Source organism: Caretta caretta, chromosome 13 (genome assembly GCF_965140235.1).
Source record: "Caretta caretta isolate rCarCar2 chromosome 13, rCarCar1.hap1, whole genome shotgun sequence".
Lineage (NCBI taxonomy): Eukaryota > Metazoa > Chordata > Testudines > Cheloniidae > Caretta > Caretta caretta.
Window position 1 is genome coordinate 11,779,702 of NC_134218.1, and position 21,253 is coordinate 11,800,954.

Consider the following 21,253-nt stretch of genomic DNA (forward strand, 5'->3'; position numbering starts at 1 on the left):
AATAGTTATAGCTCTCCTTTTATCTATAGTCTCCTCAGTTATACCTTTTCTAATTTGTCAATATCCTTCTAATAATACTGTCTGAAATTGTGCTTAATATTCCAGTGAAGTCTCAGTAGACCTTTCCATTACTATAAAGATGTTATATAAATAGGTAATCTTCACATTCTCTAATAATTTATTTCCCTAAGGGAGCCAAATAACGAAGGTGAAAGATGAAATTTTGATTAAATAAATTATCATGGGTTTATCTCCAGTGTACTTTGAAAGAATCATGTGTGAAAACATACATTTACAGAATTTGATCACACAAAAAATCTTTACAAACTAAGGAGGAAAACAACATCTCTACTTACTCGTTCCTGTCCAGCTGTATCCCAGATTAGGAATTTATGCAACTCATTTTGATACTGCACAGTCTTTGTCATAAAAGATGCTCTGAAAGATTTAATGTAATGTTACCAAAATGCAAATACAAAGAAAAAACTATTTCTAGCATAATTAGTTCATATCTCCAAATTTTTATATATAAAAAGGTCAATATCTTCAATTGACTTTAATACCACAATTTTTCATAACACAGGTCATTTTTTCAAAAGTGAAGTGCTTTTTACTATCTATAAAACTGATTAAGATCATGATACATAATGTTTGAAATTAATTACTGTGCAAAGGACCCAGACAAGGATGCATGCACCAATTAAGTCACACTTATACCACTTAAACACTGGTGAACTCCACCTTAACAGAATACAGTACAAAGGATCAGAGAGGGGATAAGAAGCCTTGTAAATTTGCACTCTCCTTCCTCTTAACTTTTCTGTTGAAGGTGAGAGGATGTAGGTTTTGCACTGCCACAGAAGCAGCTGGGGAGTGAGAGTGGCATTCTTCACACCTCCCCCACACAAAGGAACACCACAACAAATTCACGAAAATGCACATGAATATTAGAGGAACTACTGAAGGGATACCACATGGAACCTGTGCACTAGCCCTTTCTGGACTTATGTTGACATGAAATTTGGCTGCCAACCACATTCTGGGGAGTCCCACAGAGCAGAGACTGAAAGCAGATAAGTTAATGCTGACTTCCCACCAAAATTTAATTGGGTGTTTGGGAGGTGAATAAGGCAGTGTAGAGTGCTGCCCCCAAGCCCTCTCCCCATCAGTATTTCCTGAAACCTGAAGATCCCCAGCACTTTCAAAAGAAGGGCCATAATCCTTCCTCCTCCCCACAGCTCCCTAAATATATATAACTTTTCTGTGCAGGAGGATGGTAATAATGGGGCTTCAAGATATGTGAAAGAGATTACCTTTAAAAAAAAAAAAAATCTGCCAGAACCCAATGCCAGGATTCTTCATGTTTCCTGCAAGAATTGGATGACAACCCCAACACCTACCATGGTTGCTTCATCAGGGAAACAGTTCCCAGCTCTGCTTTAAGTGTTACTGATATCATCCACTCTTGCGAAAGAAACGTTACACTGAATTTAGGTCTGCAGAATAAGAGTACAAGGTGCTGTAACTTTTTATATTTTGGTGGCATGTGTATTTTGTTAATGCTTTGAGAGCTCAAACTGTTTCTTTACATTAGTTTTTGTCTTTCAAAATACTGCATATTTACCAGGTAATTAGCATAGGAGCTAGGGCCCCATAAAGATGTCTTGTGTACTTCAACAGGTCATACAGCAACTGAATTTGCCTGCTGAAGTATGCTATGGCATAAAGGCCTGTGTGAACTTACTAGCTTAAAAAAAAAAGTTTGATAAGTGCCAGATAGGGTGTGAATTTTTCAAGTTTGAGATGAAAACCAAGGCCCTGATCCTGCAGTGAACTCTACACAGGAGTCAGGACCTGCATAGAGCCCCACCAAAATTAGGAGTCCACCAGCCCAAAGCCTATTACAGAAATGAAGCCAAAGGGTGAATGTCTTTAGCACAGGATGCAGTATTGGACACTAAAGTTCAGTGACTCAGGCTTTGGAGTCCTCCTGGGCTCTAAGTATTGTCAGGTCATAGAAGTTATGACAATAAGCCCTTCATAATTTCAGTTACACATTAATGGCAGCTACAGAGTATATCAACACAATTCAACAGTAAGGTAGCATGTAATAGTTAAGTTTAATGTATTTGTTTTTAAAAGGAAAGCAGAAAGCTCTTAAGTTCTCCCGGGAGGTTAAAACCTCCCATCACCTCAGATGGTTTAGCTAGAGTCTAGCACAAAGACTGCAAGATTTTAAGTTTCCTTTAAACAAGCTGAACAAAAGGTTACAATGACCTTAATACAAGTTAATACCAAAGGACAAGGGTAAGAGAGCCAAACTTCAGTGGATTTAAATGTAACTAATTATGTACTTGAGCAAAGGATAAGGGAAAGTAGCATGTTAAAAGAAAGTGTCTATTGTAAGCATTGTAAGCACTGCCACTTTCTTACATTATAACACTGCTGCACAACGAGAATGAGGTAAAGTGTGCAGACCATGAACATGATGTCCATTAACAGATGATTGTTAGTGTGTATTTAAAGTGTATGGATACACATTTTAATTCATCATTTAAACTACAGTGTATAAATGACTGTTTTTCAATTCACAAAGGGGCCAAATTTAGGTTGCACAGTTAATCTTAATTTTTTATTTTCTAACTTTTAAGTTCTTAGATCTAGGAAATTACACATAAAAAACAAACTGAAAAACACAAATTCTATCATGTGACATCATACTGACACCCACATGGTTCATTGGCCAGGTTGGAACTGTTTGAGCTAATGGACAAACCTCTACTACTTGAGCTAAAAGACTAACTGAAAGCAGTAGTAGGTTGTCCTACTGTATGTGGACCACATGTTGGGAGGAGGGGGGAAAAAGGAGAGATACTTCACCATGGGTTTCACAAATATTTGTGGACAGCAGAGGAATGGTCAGACTCAGGAATTTGGGATTCCTTTCCAGGCTTTGGAGGGGAGTGTGATCTAGCAAACACAGACTCTTCTGCTCGTTTTGCTGTCGTGGGTACAAATACTTCTGCCTGTTTTGCCTAAGCTTGACCCCTTCCATCCCATACCTTCCAACCTGTCTCAATCCTGTCTCTTTGTCCATAGCCTCTTCCCACCTGAGCTTGCTGTCTGAGTCTTGGCCCCTATCACTCCTAATCTCTCCCCTTCCTCACAGCCAGACAGTTCTGTCCCCTTACCCTAACTCCCTCTCCCAAGTCTCTTTGCCCAGGCAGTTCAAGTTATACCCCCCTGGCTCCGTGTCCAATCTGTCTCTTCCTTCTCTCCGACTGGCTACACATCCTAATCTACCTCCACTCCTAATTCTCCCCCTGCATCATAGCTCCTTGTCAGATCTATCACCCTCTTTTCCTTCCCATGATGGACTCCTAGTCCCAGTCTCCTTGTCCGGCCAGACTCATTCTTCCCACTCCTGCCAGTTTCTCACCCAACTGTTTTTTCCCCACACCACCTCCCCATAGTGCTCCCAGTCCCAGCATCCCCCACAACCCACTCTCCCAGACACATCTGACTAGGGCAAATCTTTATGCAATTTCTTCAGAAGAGACAGGTAGTGTATCCATCCCAATTTTCTTTAGAGACACTCAAATAGTTTAGCCCCAACATTTAATATAAATTGCTTGTGATTTAGAAAGGCCTTCTGGATTGTAAATATTCATGGCATACCATCACATCAATTCTAGTCCAAAGTTTAAGTTTTATAACGGATTTTACAGAATCTATGATCAGTTGTAACGTTACCAACAATTTTTAAAGATTCCAACGAATACAGTTGTATTTTGATTTAAGTCATCAGATGGAGCATTTGCAACCCAGCCACGACAGGTCTGCAGCTCTGTTCTAGTGTGTGCGAATCAGAGAGCAAGTAGTCCATTTTCATTTACCACTCTAAATTTACTTCAGATACTCTTCACTTTTGAGTACTAAATTATTTCATCTTTAATGAATCTAAGGTGTTTCCCATTCTCTTTTAACAAAATTAAATTTGTCTTTAAGAAAAAGTCACTCTTCTTAGCTTTGGGCATTAGGGTTGCTTCTGTTATTGCAGCAGGATATACTGCTGATATCAAGGCACCCAGGGAAGAGCCTGTTTATAACTGTAGTTATATTGATGATGTTCAGAGTCAAATTTATGATTGTTCATTTAAAAAATGCTCACATTACCAATGTCACTAGACATATAATTGTTGGAAAGCAGTTTACCAAAACTTCCAAAGGCTCACTGCATAAAAGTTAAGGGTATATGACTTCAGCACCCCTTAGGCAAGACGCCATTAAATAAATCAGTTTTGTACTAAACTCTGAATTTTAAACTCTAGCCAAAGTGGAAGTGAATTCTGGAGTTGCAGTACCTCCACTGAAAACATCCCATTCCCATCCCCAGAGCTTCAGATATAGGGACTGTTAGCATGAGTGTCTCATCTGACAGTGGTGGCTGGAATGAGACACATGGAGAGAGAAAGTCTTTTGGGTAGCTAGAAGCCAAAACAAATTAGGCTTTACCAATCAACCAGCACCCTGAAGAGTATATGAAGATAGTACAGTCAATGGAACACTGGTGTAATGCATTTTCTACAGAAACTCCTATTCAGCAGCTGTGCTGCTCTATTCTGAATCAGCTGAATATTCTGAGTTGTCTTTGTGGACAGTTCCACATAGAGCATGTTGTATAGTCCAAAATGGAGGTCACCAAGCTTTGCATTTGAGAGAAATGAAGATTTTCGTTGTGGCAAGTGTTATTAAAAAAAGGCAGCTTTTTATGGCTCAGAGTGCTATCTGGGACTCCAACAGCAATCCAAAAATACCCCTGAATTGTAACTACCTTAATTATCCTCAATATTGGAGTAGGCAGCAACTCCTAGCTGCTTGCCTCAAACAACTTGCATCACATCCAGCTAAGCTGGGTTAAGCTTCAACCAGCTTGCGCTCTCATTCAAGAATCTATAATAGTCAGGCAGTGGAAAAGCAGAGATGGTGCACAAACTAGAGAGATCTGCTGATCAACAGAAGCAGACTGTTTCCTCAGCATCCTGGAACTTTAAGCAGTGTTCTGTTCTACTTGGAGTTCCCTAAGAGCTGATGACTTCATGCCCAGGTATATTACATTGCTGTAGTCTAGATGGGACATGGCAATGCCCTGAATGCCCTTTAGTGCCTTGGGTATAATATTACAGGATGGAAGAGAGTCTCCTAGTCAAATGGAGATGGTAGAAAGCAAAGCGTAACTCGCAGCTACTGCTATGTAAGCGCTTAGGGACAGAAAGGCCACCAGGACCACTCCTAAACTATGGACTGAATTGACAAATTGTAAGCGTGTACCCTCAGCCAAAGGAGACAGCATCTGCGCTGTAAACTCTGCCCTCCAGCACAACCTCTCTTGCTCAGGTTCATCTTTGCCCCATCTGTTCTTCATCCATGAACGGATCTTACACAAGCACTGGATTATCTTGGTGGTACTAGCATGGCTGAATGCGATACAAGATAGGCAGAGCTGTAGCACTTGAGTTCATATCATCCTGCCAGTTTACTTAGTGACTGCATGTAGATGTTTGGCCACACTTGTGCATGGATCCAGTGGCAGGATCAGGGTCTTTGTTGTTGCAATGATTGCACAAGATAGCTATCCAACCATCAGTCCAAAGAAGAAGAAGCAAGGACAGATTTGTAAAAGTGTTCAGGTGCCTAGAGATTCAGATAGGCACTTCAATGGGATCTGCAAAAGCAACTGGGAGCTGAGGTGCCTATCTGCATCTTTAGGCACCTGAACACCTTTAAATATAGCGCCTGTAATGAATATATCTGCAGATAATGATTCTCAAGCTTTTTTATCCCAACACAGCTTTTCCATAACCTCCTGCCCCCACATCTAGCTGGGACTTCCCTGCTCCCACTCCATTTAGTAATATGGAAAGGGCAGAGCACTCACAAACCCTACATGAAGAACCTCTGCTGTAGATTAATTAACAGATAAAAACTTGTAGCCCTTAAGTTTTGACATAAAATGATCTAGGTGTCTGTTCTTACATATAGTTTTTGTTAATAAAAGAACAGGATTTCTAAACAGCATGATTGTATTTAATCCAATTTTGTACACCATAATTAAAACATAGAAAAGGAAAACTAGATATTTCAAAGGAATGAAGGAAACACTTGATCTTTATTAGGAAGTGTTATTGTATTTACCCCATTTTGTTAGTTAAGGGAATATGCATTTTATATTAATCTAATTAAAGAAACAGATCTGGGAAGGAGAAAAAGATGCAGTTGACAAAAATATATATCATTGTTAATTTGAAACATCCTAGAAAAATCTGAGATTTGTTTTTACATTACTTTTTAAAAACCTCGAGCAACCAGATAGTTACTATACTCAGTTATTTTTGAAGTTCATAAATCTTTGTCCACTTTATGTTGAGGCACCATTCTTGTTCTTCTGTTGATGAATGAGAAACAGATATTGAGGTTTGCATCAGCAGTAGAACACACTTGTTTGTTCATAATCCAGAAAGCCTAACAGGATATTTTAGTTAAGATTATTAATACAAAAACAGGACAAGATTTTAAACCTGCCCTACAGCATAAACATTGAATCTGCATGAAGCCAGAATATTAACACTTAGCATTTTAGTCTTTAAGGGTATTTAGAAATCTCAGGCATTACAATGACACTGTAAGGCAGTTAAAGTGTAGATTTTTAAAACTAACTTACTTCCATTTGCATTAGCTGTGACTGGGTATTCAAAATCATGTATCTGTGTATACAAATGGAGGGTTATGTACGTAACTGCTGATTTGCATGCAGCTTTTACTACATGCAATTTTGCTGGTCAAGCCCCAAATGACTGGCCTAAGGCCTCACAGCAAATCAGTGTCAGTGCAAAGATTGAATTCAGGAGTTCCTGACTCCCACTTCAGCATTCAGAGCATGCGTTTTTCTTGCATTGAAATGAAATTTGGATAGATTTAACCGCTTTACCCAACTTCTGCTACTTCATGCAGAGTGTGTTTCATATGTGACTCTTTGGGATTAAATTATATATTCCTCTATCTTATTTACAATTCAAATACATTTTATTTAGTGTCTTACCCTATTGTTGGGTTGATGTTAGGGTCAAAGCTGTCTTCTACAAATCGCCACACAATACTTGATTTGCCTACACCAGTATCCTGAAAAATAACATAGCAGTTACACCAATGAGAATTTAGCTACCATAAACACTTAGGCACATTTAAGGCTAGTCTACACTAGCAACTACATTGGCTTGTGTAGTCACGGCAGAGCGACTTCCACAGGGGGCGGGGCGCAGCTCCCAGAGCTGGTACACTGTCTAACACTGGTGCTTTACAGCGCTGAAACTTGCTGCGCTCAGGGGGATGTTTTTTCACATCCCCAAGAGAGAAAGTTGCAGCACTGTAAAGTGCCAGTGTAGACAAGCCCTTAAACCACAATTCCGCAATAAGCTCCTTATGGAAAGACTGATCCCAGTTCCTACAGAGAGCATCACTCTAGTCAGTGCGGGTCCAGCCAAGTGGAACAACTCTTAGGATCAGGGTCTTAGTAATCAAAATATTTCAGTGCAGCAAAATTGAAAAACTGAAGAGCGAAAAAATAACATTTATGTTGAAAACAGGAGATAGCTCTATTAAAGATACATTATCCCAAAACAGATATAAAAGATATTTGATAACTTTGTATAAGACTTAAACAAAAAGCTATTATGTTCCTCTCTTGAAATAGATTGTTCTGTATGCTCCCCTCCCACCACGCCTCCCCCCTCAAAAAGTCTGCATAAGTGCTTGTTTTGAATTAGGGATATTTGTACAGGAGATCAAGAAAGCTGCTGCTTTATACCTCAACTGTTAAAAGTGTACATCTGTAGCTGAATAAGGTAATTAACACATACAAGTAGATCAAGGGTGTCACACTATTACAAGCATTGCAAACACATTTCAGCCTCTGAGTCATTGAGTCCTGCCCTATTAATGAAAGATCTTAAACATCTTCTGAGACATACCTGAAACTAATACATTTTTTAATCTCATAGCTGCGTGGAGCAAGAGAGGAGGAATTCTAAGGTGACAAACCACAGTTTAAAATAGCACCAAACACATTAGAAATTTAACACTAGGTTGTGTGTGTTTTGAATAGTAACTACGACAACTCAAGCTTAATAAAAGAAACAAACAAAAGGCATGCTTCAAGTTGCATCTACTTGCAGCACTAAGTTAAGATGTCTGATTGCTCACATGCCTTTAAACACAACATAGCTGAACCACTTCACAATCTTCAGATGAGAGAATCAGGTAATCTATACCCCAAATTTAAAGATTTGAAAAAGATAGTTTACCAAACCTAATATTAAGAAATGTTTGAATAAAACAAGCTTGCTTTCATTTAAGCTTGCTTTCTGCAGTGTTTGCAGCCCAGATTAAATTTTTTTTATTAAAGCTAATGTTAAAAAATTATATAATACACAGGTTAAGAAAAGAGTATCGGTACATCTGGGGATAGAGTTTAGATTATCGACAAATATTGAGTTTATTTTTAAAGTTATAAGATACATATAGTGCATAATCAGCAATATACTACAGTACTAATCTGTACAAAATTTAAGTTTGTGCTAATCGTCTCGAAGGTTCTCCTTTTTTGGGAGAGGAGAGAGGAATTCAAAAATACACTATTCTTGTCACTTACATATTTTAGTGTTTAACAGAAAGTTATAAAGAAGAGAAAGGGAGATGAAAGTAATTTCCTGGCTGAGGCATTTAGAAGGGGAAATTTTCTTAGTTACTCTCTTACTCCCCCTTTTCCCACTCCACAAAATTTTCACAGGTAGAGTTTGACGTAAACAAAGGATAACATATTTAGGAAGGTTTCAGAGTAACAGCCGTGTTAGTCTGTATTCGCAAAAAGAAAAGGAGTACTTGTGGCACCTTAGAGACTAACCAATTTATTTGAGCATAAGCTCACGAAAGCTTATGCTCAAATAAATTGGTTAGTCTCTAAGGTTCCACAAGTACTCCTTTTCATATTTAGGAAGCAACCGTGCCAACCACCTTCCCCCAAATACCGGATATACAAAATTAGGGAATATACACCAGTTTTCCAGGGAGAGGGAACAAGACAATCTAGAACCAGGAAATACATAGTCCAACCTGTCAAATTTCATTGTTTTTGTTTTGTTTTGTTTTGAAGCAGACAAAACTCCCAATAGAGTGAGTCCAGGAAAAAGCTCCAATTGACTTCAGTTGGATTTGATTTGGAGGACCTTTGATTGGGAGCACTCATTTTGGAGCTAAGAATTTTTAAAAACGTCTGTCTTTTGAGATGAAGATTTTGCCATATATATTTCTAAACAAGATTTAAAGTCTCACCCACGTTTGTTCTGAAGTCTCCTTCATCCGTTATCTAGTATTTGGAGAGTGCTTTTGAAGCCTGAAAATGGCATTAAGTGTCTGATATCAAACTACATAAATACAAGGGCTAAATATTATTCAAATAATCAAAGCCTTGGACAGCATAAGGGGGATGGGAGCCGAGCAGTTTCAACACAGGACCATTTTTTTAATAGGGGAGCCTTGAAAATAAAAGTGTGTGTTACTTTGTGTGTCAAACACAGACAACAAAAATTCTTCCTAGAGAGAAAGGCTTTACTAGCTGTTGTGGAGCACACAAACAGATGATGCAGAAATCAACACGGGCACTGGAAAGAGACAAAAATATCCTCTCACCACAGGAAAAACACCATCACAAACCACCCTCGCTTTAAAGCAGTTTTAAGGGCTTTCGTGATCAAACAGGACAGAAATCCCCCCTCACCTTTCAAATGAATCCCTCTATGAGGGAAACTCCCCCCTCCTCCATCCCCTCCCCCATTCACCAAGACCGCACCGGGGGAGGGGCTTTACAGCAGCCTCCCCCCCCCTTCCCTATCACCGCAGATACACCCAGCAGGTGACTTACCCCAAGCAAGCAAACTTTCAGCTCCCTCAGAGCCATGGCCAGGGAGGCTGCTGCCTTAAAGAGAACCAGAGGCGCAGCCCAGCATCACCATAGCCCCCACCCTGAACACAGGCAGGAGGGTCTCCCGAGGAGACAGAGGGCTCCCTGCCACTTCCCCCCCCAGTCACCGCTTACAGGTAACCCCCGCTTCTCAGGCGCCACACACCAGACGCCATCTTGGGCAGCCCATACGAGTCACCTGACTACCCCCCCTCCCTCCCGGGGCATACTTTTTTAAAGACTGTAATTTTTCTGTCTCCTGGGGCTGCCTGGGCGCTTGGGGGGCTACCTGCCTCCAGGGCAGCATTTGTTTATTAAAATCTAGTGGGGGGGGGTTGGGGTTCAGCCGGGGTCAAGCAGCGCAGGGAGCTCCGCCCTCTGCCCCCCCCTTTCCCCATGTCCATTCCAAGATGGCTGGTAAGCAGCTCTCGCTCCTCTCCTTCCTGCTCCGTGTGGGGTGTGCGGGTGTGTTGGGGTGTGCGGGTGACTAACGCCAAACTGCCGTGTAACTTCGTGCGTGCCTCTTTCCTCCTCTGTCTCTCGTCTCTCCAGAGAGCCTTGTGAAACCAACCCCCCGTGTCTCTCTCTTTTGTTTTTGTTTGTAGGGATCCCTTTGTATTTTGTGGATTTGCAGGATGACTTAGATGATTGTGAGTAACTGTTTTTACTTGTTTTACTCATTCACCCACATGCTCCTTTCTGCACCGCCCCACCCCATCTCCCTCTCCGCGCTTTCACCCAGATTAGTGTGAAAGGAAGAGGCTTGTGAGGCTCATTTTACTGATAGGTGAAAGATCAGAGAGGGCTTGGGTTTTCTTACCTAACACACGGACACACACGCAGTCTTGAATTTTCATGTTGCTGCTGGCAGAGGGGTCTCTGATACAGTAATTTTTGTGGTTTTATGCTAAATTTTTAGGGCGCCTTATGCCACCTAACTGTTGTGATTTGATTTTTTTTTTAAAATGCTCATTGACTCAGTAAAATCCTTTATTGCAAGACGGGAAAGGGACTGGGGGCTTTAAAACTCTTTATAAAATGATAGGTTATTTTATTTTAAATATCTCACTAAAACACACTACAGAAAGCTGTGGGTACAGGAGGGAGAGAATTAACCCTAAATGAAGGAGGCTTGTCAGATCTGGATACATGGGATGGACACCTGAATAACAGGGGAAAAGGGGACAAGTTAATTCAGAACTGTCATAAGCTATGATATTTTGAGGGATGTTTCTAAATTGTTTTCATAATTTTTTGCATGTCTAATTGTAACCCCAAAATGTAAATCTTTCATCATACACAGAAGATATAAGGTATTTCTTGCTTAGCAAAAAGCCTAGCACGCATTTGGGTGTTGCAGAAATAATACTTTAAAAACTGAAATGCAGTTAATTGCCAGAGAAGTAGCCTACATTCAGGTCTGTGTTGTTTATAAAGTTGAGAGATGAAGTAGGCGAGGTAATATTTTTCTCTCCCACCAAAAGAAGTTAGTCCAGTAACAAGCTTTCAGTCTTATACAGAGCTTTTCTTCATTTCAGGTTTATAAAGTTGACATTAGTTCTGTTGCTTGCAAAGGACGTTCCTAGCAGTTGGCCTAAGACAAGGACTTTTTGTTGTGATCATTTGAATGAGTGAGATTTTTAAATGATTAATTGAAACACACAGGACAACAATTTTTTACAAGGTGGTTATTTGTTTTGCGTTTCTTATGCCATTGTGAGAGTTACAGAGATACGGAAAAAAGTATGATCACTTTCTGTGATCTAGACTCATAGTCTCAAGTGCTAGTGAAGAATATTAGGGAGTTCATGTTCAACCTATTACTGTAATACTCCTCCCTTCACCCAGTTTTCTACAGACTTCTCACTATCCTACTGAGGTCTGTCTCGATGAGGTTGCAGGTCTCATACATTTTCTCTTTAGCATCTCTCACTGTGACTTTTTAAAACATGTGATTGCATTACTTTCCAGAACTGCCACTGATTTGTTTGGAAGGAAACTTCAATCATGGATTAATTTTGAGTCTGCTTTTGAAAACATCTCCTCTACTCTTGGCAGGTTTTTACAGAGTGCTTCAATGTGACATTTAAAATCTCCCTCCAGATTTTTTGTACCCTCCCTTATTTAGGCCCTGGTTATGCAGTGAGCTCTGCACAGCAGATTCTTGTGTCTATGTAAGGCATTGTTGAAGGATTGGGGCCTCATGTCCCAATCCTGCAAAGGGATGTGCATGTCAGAAGCTCCATTGTCAATAGGACAACTCATACTTAAAGTTGAGGACATATATGTCTTGAGTACATATGTGTTTAGTGGCTTGAGGGCCACAGACTCCTAGAGTGTGTTTATATTGTAATAAAACACTGTGGTGGGGCTATGTCAGCTGATTCGAACTGTGGGGAGAGGGGGCGCTCAGGCTGCGGGGCTATAAAATTGCAGTGTAGACATTCTGATTGGGCTTTTGGACCCCAGTGTGGTACTAACTGGCACTTTGGATGGCAATTTGAGTTTATCATTTGAAAAAAAAAATTGTGAGTGTTTTTAAAGTTGTTGTTTTTGAGGGACCTGTTTTGTATTGCTTAGACAATCCTGATTTGTGGGGGGATGGCAGTTCAGAGACTGGGCTATAAAAATTGTCTTAAAGCTAATTGAAAATGATATGGAATCGCTCTTTAAAGTGGTGAAATTTTGCAGGTCTGGATTTGTAGGGTTATGCTTGTGTTTTGCACTTCAGTTCATACATTTGTCTCTCTGGGATATTGGTTTTAAACAGAGGGCTATTGCTTGCTAAGTTTGCGCCATGACCTCAAACAACACCAAGTACCTTTGTTGAGCAGAGGATTTAAATTGGGAGCAGATTGGCTAGTACACTTCTGTGTGCCCACACTGGATTTGAAAGAAGCTTCTCAAAGCCCAGTACATCCCACCTTAAAGTTCCATTAATAACCAGGGGAGCCAAAGTAGCTGGATCTGCAGTTTAAACCCATTAGTAGAGTTGATAGTCTGTTCTATTTTGCTTTTCTCTGCCACAATTAAAATCAATCAATAAATAAACCTCCTTATAATCCAACCAGAAAATAGTCTCTCTATGTCTTGCCAACTAATTCTTCCCCCTTTGATTGGAAAAAGTGAAAGATGCCTGTCTGCCAGCTGAACTCTTCTGTTTTCAATGCAAGCACAGTACAAGCAACAGTCCAAACCTCCCACGGTGTCCTGCCAATGTGCCTGGACTGACTTGGAGGGTACCATCTCCAGGGGTGAAAGGGCAGTTCATTCTCCATGGCCAGTGACTCCTTGGCTTCTTTGCCAAGGCTATCAGCAGAAGTGTCATTTGTCCTGGTAACTTGACTAAAATAGTTTTATGATTGTAAGCCAAACTTCTGGCTTGGGGGATGAAGCTCAAGTTTGCCTCATCTGAGGATTTTTTTTTATCATTTTGCAGTTTTGAATCTAGAATGGTGATCCAATAATGGAAAAAGTGTGCTTTGTATATGTCTATTTAATCACAACTATATGTACCACTATCAGTTTCACATTGAAATAGACCTAATGCAATATGTTGATTTATCACTACTATGGCATGGACAGACAGAGAAAAATGTCTGACTTGAAGTATTGTTAATGACACCTGTTTGCATTTTTAATTCAACATCAAGTTCAAAACTAGAGTATGAACTGCTCCTAGTTGGTGTGAAAGAGCACCTAGAATTAAGATGCAAAATCTGAGAACTCAGTGTGTGGTCTTGATAGTTTGGGGCTTCTGAGACCTTCCGTAAATAAAAACAACAACCTAGATCAGTAGTGCTAGGTGCTGCAATTAGTCTCAAAGGGCATGTCTACACTGCAATTGGGAGCTTGCTTCACACTGCAGGTAGATGGAAGCTTTGTTTGAGCTAATAGCAATGTGGGCATGGTAGAACGGGTGGCAGCTTGGGCTAGCCTAGCCACCTGAGTGCAAACCTGCCCAACCCTCTTGGTATGTACTTGGATGGCTAGCTTGAGCCACTGCCCGTTCCATGTGACCACACTGCTATTTATAGCTCAGTGGCTTGAACAGAGCTAGCACATATCTCTCTACCTGCATTGAGAAGCATGCTCCCAGTTGCAGTGTGGACATACCCTAAGGAAAAGGTTATGGAGCATTTTAAGCAACTCATTGCAGTAAATCACTAAAACTAGATCTATGGTGTCTGAAGGAAAGAAAGCATTAAATAGTGGAGATATTGGTGAGGAGATGTAATGTGCTACAACTAATTTTTATTAAAACAATCAAACAAAAAGAGCCAGAAGAGATCCTGGGAATTATGGAATGGGAAATCTCCCCTAAATTCCAGGGGAGCTGATTGAGAAACTAATTGTGGATAGTGTGACACTACACTTGAATAAATATTAACTGAAGGTCAAACCAGTACTGACTTTGTAAGATACCTTTTCATTCCCCATTGTAAAAGCTGTCAAACCTGTATACAATTCTTTAAGAAGATTAATAAAATAATAAATGAAGCTGATTCTATAGGGTTTTATTTAAAAACTCCTTTTGTAAGACTAAAGAAAATACTGGTTAAGAAATGAAGTTTTATGGTGGATTTAAAAACTGAGTAGGTGAGAAAAATGTAGGGAATGACTGTTCTTTGCTCTTTTGAGAGATTAATAGTTCCGCAGGGGTGGGTATTGGTATTAATATATTTATTAGTGATTGAGTGGGGAAAATGGGCAATGAGATGGTGGTATTTGCTGATGTCATTAAATTGTTTGGATATGGCAGGATATGAGATTTAAGTACCTTTGGGACGGTCACATGATATATTAAATTCAACTTCTCTGGTGCACATTGGCTACACTAGTTAAATTTCCTATACACTGATGGATTCTGAACTTGCCCACTTGATCTTCTAAGTGGGAAAATATGGCTAGGCCTCTCAGTGGATAGTTTAATGGAACTGTGAGCCCTGTGTGTGTCAGCAATGGTGAAAGCATATTGGGTGCATTAGAAATAATAGTTCATGATTTTCTGTATTATCTTTTAAACATGCTTACAATCTATCCAGAGTACTGTGTGCACTTTTGGTTTCCTCACTTTAGGAAAGAGAGTTGAGATTAAAATGGTCCAGAGAAGGTCAGTGAAGATGGTTAGAGTTATGGTGGAATTTATTTGGTATGAATTGAGAGGCTGCTAAAACTAGGATTATTTAACTCTTTACACTCTGTATGTAACAAAAGCAGTGTGTTCTGTAGCTGCTCTTCAGGGCCTGGATCGTGCAAGCACTTAAGCATGTGCTTAACTTTAGTAATTTGAGTAATCAGTGGAACTACTCAAGTTAGTAAAGTGAAGTATGTGCATACATATTTACAAGCTAGTGCAGTAAACTTTAGAACATAGAACCATGGTTGATTGGTTTGTTTGTTTGTTGCAATCAGAGTTACAGGGAATTCTACTGCAATAGTCAATATTATGAAGGTTATAGTGGCAACTGGTCAGTTCCTTCATTTTAATGTGGTTTTCTAATACGAGAACAAAGGGGTACTTGATAAAATTAATGGCTGATAAATTTAGTATGAATTAAAATAAATATTACTTCTCATGACATGTTAGTTTAAAGAATTCACTGCTGTAGAAATATGTTTAATATGACTGGATTTTAAAAAGAACAACCTTTATTATCAATACTATTTCTCATTATAGCAGGTCAGACAAGAGTAATCAAATCTCATGCTTCAGTATGTAAACTGATTGCTGCAGAGTCAGGAAGGAACTCCAAGCACCTTCCACACAGGGCATAACTTATTCAGAGCTTTTAGTGATGGCATCAGGGTTTGGCTACTGTTAGTTAGGATATTAGACATGATGGAGCACTAGTCTTATTGAGAATGGCATATCTTATGATCTTAAATTGATCTGATATTTGCTACACTAACCTGGAAAGTCTGTTTCACCACTTTCAACCCTTCTTTGGTCTGAGTAATGTGTTTTTTGTTTGTTTTGTTTTTTTGTTTAATGCAGATACAAATCGCAAACCTATTAAAGGATACTTATCTGTAGGCTGGTATTGCTTCTAAAATAATTAGTAATGCCACCTGCAAGAAGCAGTAATGGCTAGTTAAGTGGAAGTACATTTTAGTTTCCAGGTTATAGGTCACCTGTGTACAGTAGTATATCTCTGTGTTGCTATACTGCCCCCTCAAATGCCATATGTGTAAAAGATAGTTGTGAAGTAGTTCAATGATTTAAATATCAACAGAAAAAATACTCAGACCCTTATTTAAAAAAAAACCACAAACCCAATAAATATTAGCATGCCTAATTTGCGTGTACAGTTATGTGGCTGTGGGTGCGTTTGTGGTAGCTGAATGTGCACAAGTAAAATTGAAAAATTGGGCCTTCACGTTAATCCCAGTTTTCTTCTGCTTTGCTTTGTGTGCATGATTCAGCCCTTACTCAGTCTCTTGTTCGAATATTTTCCTCTGAAACTTCATATTGCAGTAGAAGAGGCCAATTAGCTTTCTATTTTTTTTAAGAGACTGTGATCTCAAATTCTGTCATCAGCTGTGTGTGCACCATTCCCTTTGAAGTAAATTAGCTGTGTGCCTATCTAAAGGCAGAATTTGACCCTACATATGAAGGACATCCTGTGTCTGAAACCAACTTTTTTGTTGTTTTAAATTTAGTTTTATCTCTTGGCAGGAAGTCTGCAGTATGCTCCAAGACCCCTAATTTATAATGATGATACTAGAGGGGCATGGGCCCCTTCTGTAGTACGCAAATGTTCTCCAATATTATTGATGGATACCTCTCTGTGAGGTTGGGGAAAAAAGACACCCTTCCCTAGGATGCATATTGTGGGGGAAGGGGAGTGGGGTGGGGAGAGAGAGAGTAAAAAGCAAGCTTGGCATTTCGCAGTGACTTCACATTTTGTTGTTATTTCATATTACTCTGAAAATAGCTATCTACATAGTTTTAACATATGCTGATTGATACTCCAAATAATATACCCATCCATATCAGTCTAGTATTTATATACACTGCAGTATCACTCTAACACTGTCATTGATAGTAGCGAATTTTAATGTGGTTCAGAGCCAAAGTTTGTTATATCAAGGCACATGTTAAGAAGGTCTTTGGGGAAAGTGTTGACCTTATTAAACTTAATGCTGTAATAAATGAAGGATGAGAACCAGAAGTGAAGGTGTTTATCCTTATTAAATGCAAGCATTTGAACCCTATGAAGAGTGTTGTATCTGATAGCTTGGAGAGTGTAAATGACATTGTAGATATAATTTTTTAAATGTACTGGCAAATCCAAATTTGAATATGAATAGACAGATATAACAAATATTTAATGAATATAAAGCAGTCTTGTGCAATTTGTAACATCCCATTTCGAGGGATTTTAATTATTGGCATGTCAGCTATTGGGAAGGTACTCTTCTTAAACAAAATACTTTAAGATAAAGCTTTACTTCTTCAAAGCACTTTACATAAATCAGTTAATCTTCACAATGTCCCAGTGAGGCAGATTAAGTATTATTCTTCCCATTTTACAGAGCAGGAAACTGAGAAGTGATAAAAGATCCTTTCTGGCTCACTTTGAAGTATGTTGCAGAAGTTCTATTGATTTCACTTGGAATAGGACTGGGTCCAATGTGAATATCCCACCCCAAAGTCCATTGATGGAGTCTGTCAGAGCCAGGAGATGCTAAATCACAATCCATTAGACTATGCATGCATCAATTTAAAATTAAAGCATAACATAATATACCTAATCAATAAGTGCAGTAAATAACTGATTACTTGATATTTTTATTGTGTTGTCTTAAGAGCTGCTTAATTTTATATATGCAACAGTAACATTTAGCATTTCTTTTTCTTTGAAAGCTTCCACTAGTTTGAGAGACTTCCTTAGATGTATAGTGAGGAATTCTGGTGCAACCAATACCAATGTTGTAATTATGATCACAGTAATTACGTAGATTATACTATATTTGTGGGCTCTGTGTACAGTTTCTGCACCTGTTGACATCATTTTACTAAGATTTAAAGTTCAAGGGACAAAGTAGAAGATATAGCTGAATGGAGGTCATCTTTATTATACTATATGCAGCTTAGTTTGCTGTTAAAGTTTATTTCTTTAAGGACAGAGGTTAGAAATATCTTATCCAGTGGATCAAATTATATCTATTATTTATGCGTGGTCTGTAATGTTTACAGGATTAGAAACCAGTGACAACAGATGTGGTGGAGGGCAAGTACTGGCAGAGTACTGTTTGGGTAACAACATTGTTAGGAGTCTGAAATCACAAGAAAATCCCACTTGCATGGAGATGTTTATGTATCTTCAGAGGAGAACTCCCAAATGTGCCCACATAGTAGGGGAAAATTTCTGTAATAAGTACTAGTAATTCTGATATACCCTGCATTGCCTGCCTGAAAATAAAATGAGAAACAAGATGGGTGAGGTAATATCTTTTATTGGACCAACTTCTGTTGGTGAGAGAGACAAGAAGTCGATCCAATAAAAGATATTACTTCACCCACCTTGTGTCTCTGATATCGTGGGACAGTCATGGCTACAACAACACTACATATAACAATGAAAATAAATGGTAACTTTCCCACTCTATCATTATACCAGCCACTCCTATGTGATTTGTTTAAAATTATCGAAATTAGTGTTTCAACCCCTTGCATTCAAAAAGTGCTAAGCTTCAAAAAATCACAAGATTAACTTTATAATCACGAGGGTATTTTTTAAATGAATCTTGGGTTTTGTATTTGCCTTCTGTGTTTGAGCCTTTACCCTTTGTTTTCAAGCTTTTCTCTACAATCACAAGAGCTAGAAACTTTTTTAAAATGAAAGATAAGATTTTCATGTAACTAATCGCATGATTCCAGGAGCTATGTCTTCAAGAATTACACTACATATCACATGATTCACAATAAATTTGCAGAACTCCCTCCTTCCCCCCCATCCCCCGGATAACTGATTTTTGGCTTGGCCTGCTAGAGTCAAATCAGCAGTATTTTTATAGAAGTGGGATATACACCCCAGATAAAATTCTTTCTTCTCAGAAGACCAAAACAGTTTGCTAGGTTCTTATGATATGTGTATCCCTAAAATGTCAACACTTGGTCAAAATTTAAACAAATATTCATTTTTTTCAAGACAAAATCAGGGTGTTTTTTTTCTTTTTTCTGAAATGTGTTTAAGAAAAAAAGCCATTATAAAACCTAATATTCAAATAAATATCTTCAAGGCTTAAAGAAAAATGAAAAGTATTTTTGTTTGAATGTAAACATTCACTTACAGGGTTTGGGATGTAAACTCTGTAGTACTGAGCATGAGAATCTGAAAGTGAAACTGAATAGTCTTCACTGCTGAAGCTGAGGGGCAAAATGTAAGCAAACAGCAGAAACTGAAAAGTAAGATTATTTTTTCATTTTTAATAATTTAAGGAATTATTAGCAACAGGTAAAGACAAGTTTCTTAGATATTATCTGACAGTACTTACTGAATAGCACTCAGGAACACACACAAATATTGAGAGCTTTGAGGCAGTGCTACTTCCAAAAAACATGAAAAGCTTATAGAAATTGATTCTGGATTTAATTGTCCGTGTAATCACAATCACATTTTTGGTGAATCGCTGTTTCGAAAAGATGATTATGTAACTTGAGTCTTTGGGTGTGTCTACACAAAAGAGCTTTTTGCTGGCATAGCTACTCCAGCAAAGTCCCCTAGTGGATATTCAACATATACCAGCAAAAGCAGTTCTGTGGGTGTAGTTACACCACCTCCCTGAATGACATTGTATTCAAAAGCACTCTTCTCTTGGTATCTTTGAGTATACACCTGGGATTTTGCTAACATAGCTATGTTGGTTGGGTGTGTGTGATTTCCCCCACTCCTAGCTGACATAGCTATTTTGGCAAAACTTTACAGCATAGAGTAAGCCTTAAGAGGGAACTTCACTTACATGAAGGAGTTTTGCATTTTCCAAATACAAACCAGACAGGGCTGAGACTTTCAAACCATCGATAGGAGTTCGATGCACAGCTCTCATTAATTGCAGTGGGAAATGTGTCTAGGTGGCTTTGGAAATCTCAATCTATATTATGTATAAGGGACAAATCATGACTTTTGCAGTCATTGTTAAAATTCCCATTTACTTCAATCAGACTGACTTCCCTTATGGATTCATCCTTAAAGCTTAGTTGTTGAAGTACATGGGGGTGTGGTCACTGACCTCTCTAAGTGAAGAGTTGGATTCTATCTGAGCAGTTCTCAGCACTGTACTGATAGTTGGTGCTGTTATGCAGAATATTTCTAAAAGGGATGCTGCCAAGGAGATGTATTTAATGCTGTGATTTCTTCTCTTACTGACATGTTTTTTGTTTTTGTTTTTAAAGTTGGGTTTGAAGACTATGGACCAGATTGTGATAGCATGAGGATAACTGCATTCTTGGACATTCCGGGACAGGATAACTTGACTCCGCTTGCTCGTTTGGAAAAATATGCTTTTAGTGAGAATATATTTAATCGGTAAGGACATGACAATTAGACTAATATTCTTAAAGGTGAGGCTAGAAATTTCTGCATTGTTACTTTATTCCCCAGTTTTCTAGTCATTATGTTAATATTTTTTTATTTTATTCTGAATCTTATTATGGATTTTAGATGAAGAATAAAATATTATGATACTATACCTCTTGTCCATTTTTTTTAAATGCATATTTGTTATGGTTTTTATTGTAGTAGAAACAGGATTATTGCTTTACATAATTTCTACAAGGGCCCAATTTTCAGTTTTGGTCACCTTAATAGGACATCTAAATCCCACAGTTCTACACTTGATTTGGGATGTAGCCGTACTGCATACCTGTTCTGTATGCCTGAACATTTTAAAAGAAGAGTGGCCATCCTTTTAAGGTGCAGAATGCTGTACTTAAGAGGGAAAATTAAATGTACAAATACAAATTGGGGAATAACTGTCTAGAGGGAAGCACTGCTGAAAAGGATCTGGGGGTGATAGTGGACCACAGAGTGAATGTGAACCAACAATATGATGCATTTGCAAAAAAGCGAATACCATTCTGGGGTATATGTATGACCACAAGAGGCAATTGTCCTACTCTACTTGACACTGGTGGCCTCAGCTCGAGTATTGTATCCAGTTTTGGGCACCACACCTGAAGAAAGATGTGATCAAATTGGAGAGAGTCCAGAAGAGAGCAACAGAAATGCT

General features: G+C 38.8%; 2 protein-coding genes across 4 annotated transcripts in view; one reads left to right on the plus strand and one right to left on the minus strand.

The window, feature by feature from the left end:
• The window catches only part of RAB22A (RAB22A, member RAS oncogene family), a 35,028-nt gene extending 24,816 nt beyond the window's left edge, over positions 1-10,212 (minus strand). The window contains exons 1-3 of the mRNA XM_048819693.2: positions 9,977-10,212; positions 7,100-7,179; positions 357-438 (exon numbers count right to left, since the gene is read on the minus strand). Of these exons, the coding sequence (XP_048675650.1) occupies positions 357-438; positions 7,100-7,179; positions 9,977-10,012 (198 nt within the window). The 5' untranslated portion in view covers positions 10,013-10,212. The remainder of the gene's footprint in view (positions 1-356; positions 439-7,099; positions 7,180-9,976) is intronic.
• Positions 10,213-10,380: 168 nt separating this feature from the next.
• The window catches only part of LOC125622092 (serine/threonine-protein phosphatase 4 regulatory subunit 1), a 39,163-nt gene continuing 28,290 nt past the window's right edge, over positions 10,381-21,253 (plus strand). Inside the window, exons 1-3 of one of the 3 annotated variants that reach the window (XM_048819678.2) lie at positions 10,381-10,432; positions 10,621-10,665; positions 20,418-20,550. In XM_048819678.2, coding sequence (XP_048675635.1) covers positions 10,426-10,432; positions 10,621-10,665; positions 20,418-20,550 — 185 coding nt within the window. In that variant the 5' untranslated portion in view covers positions 10,381-10,425. Of the gene's footprint in view, positions 10,433-10,620; positions 10,666-19,317; positions 19,431-20,417; positions 20,551-21,253 lie in introns of those variants that run through there. The other 2 variants (XM_048819680.2, XM_048819679.2) reach the window with 2 other exon arrangements.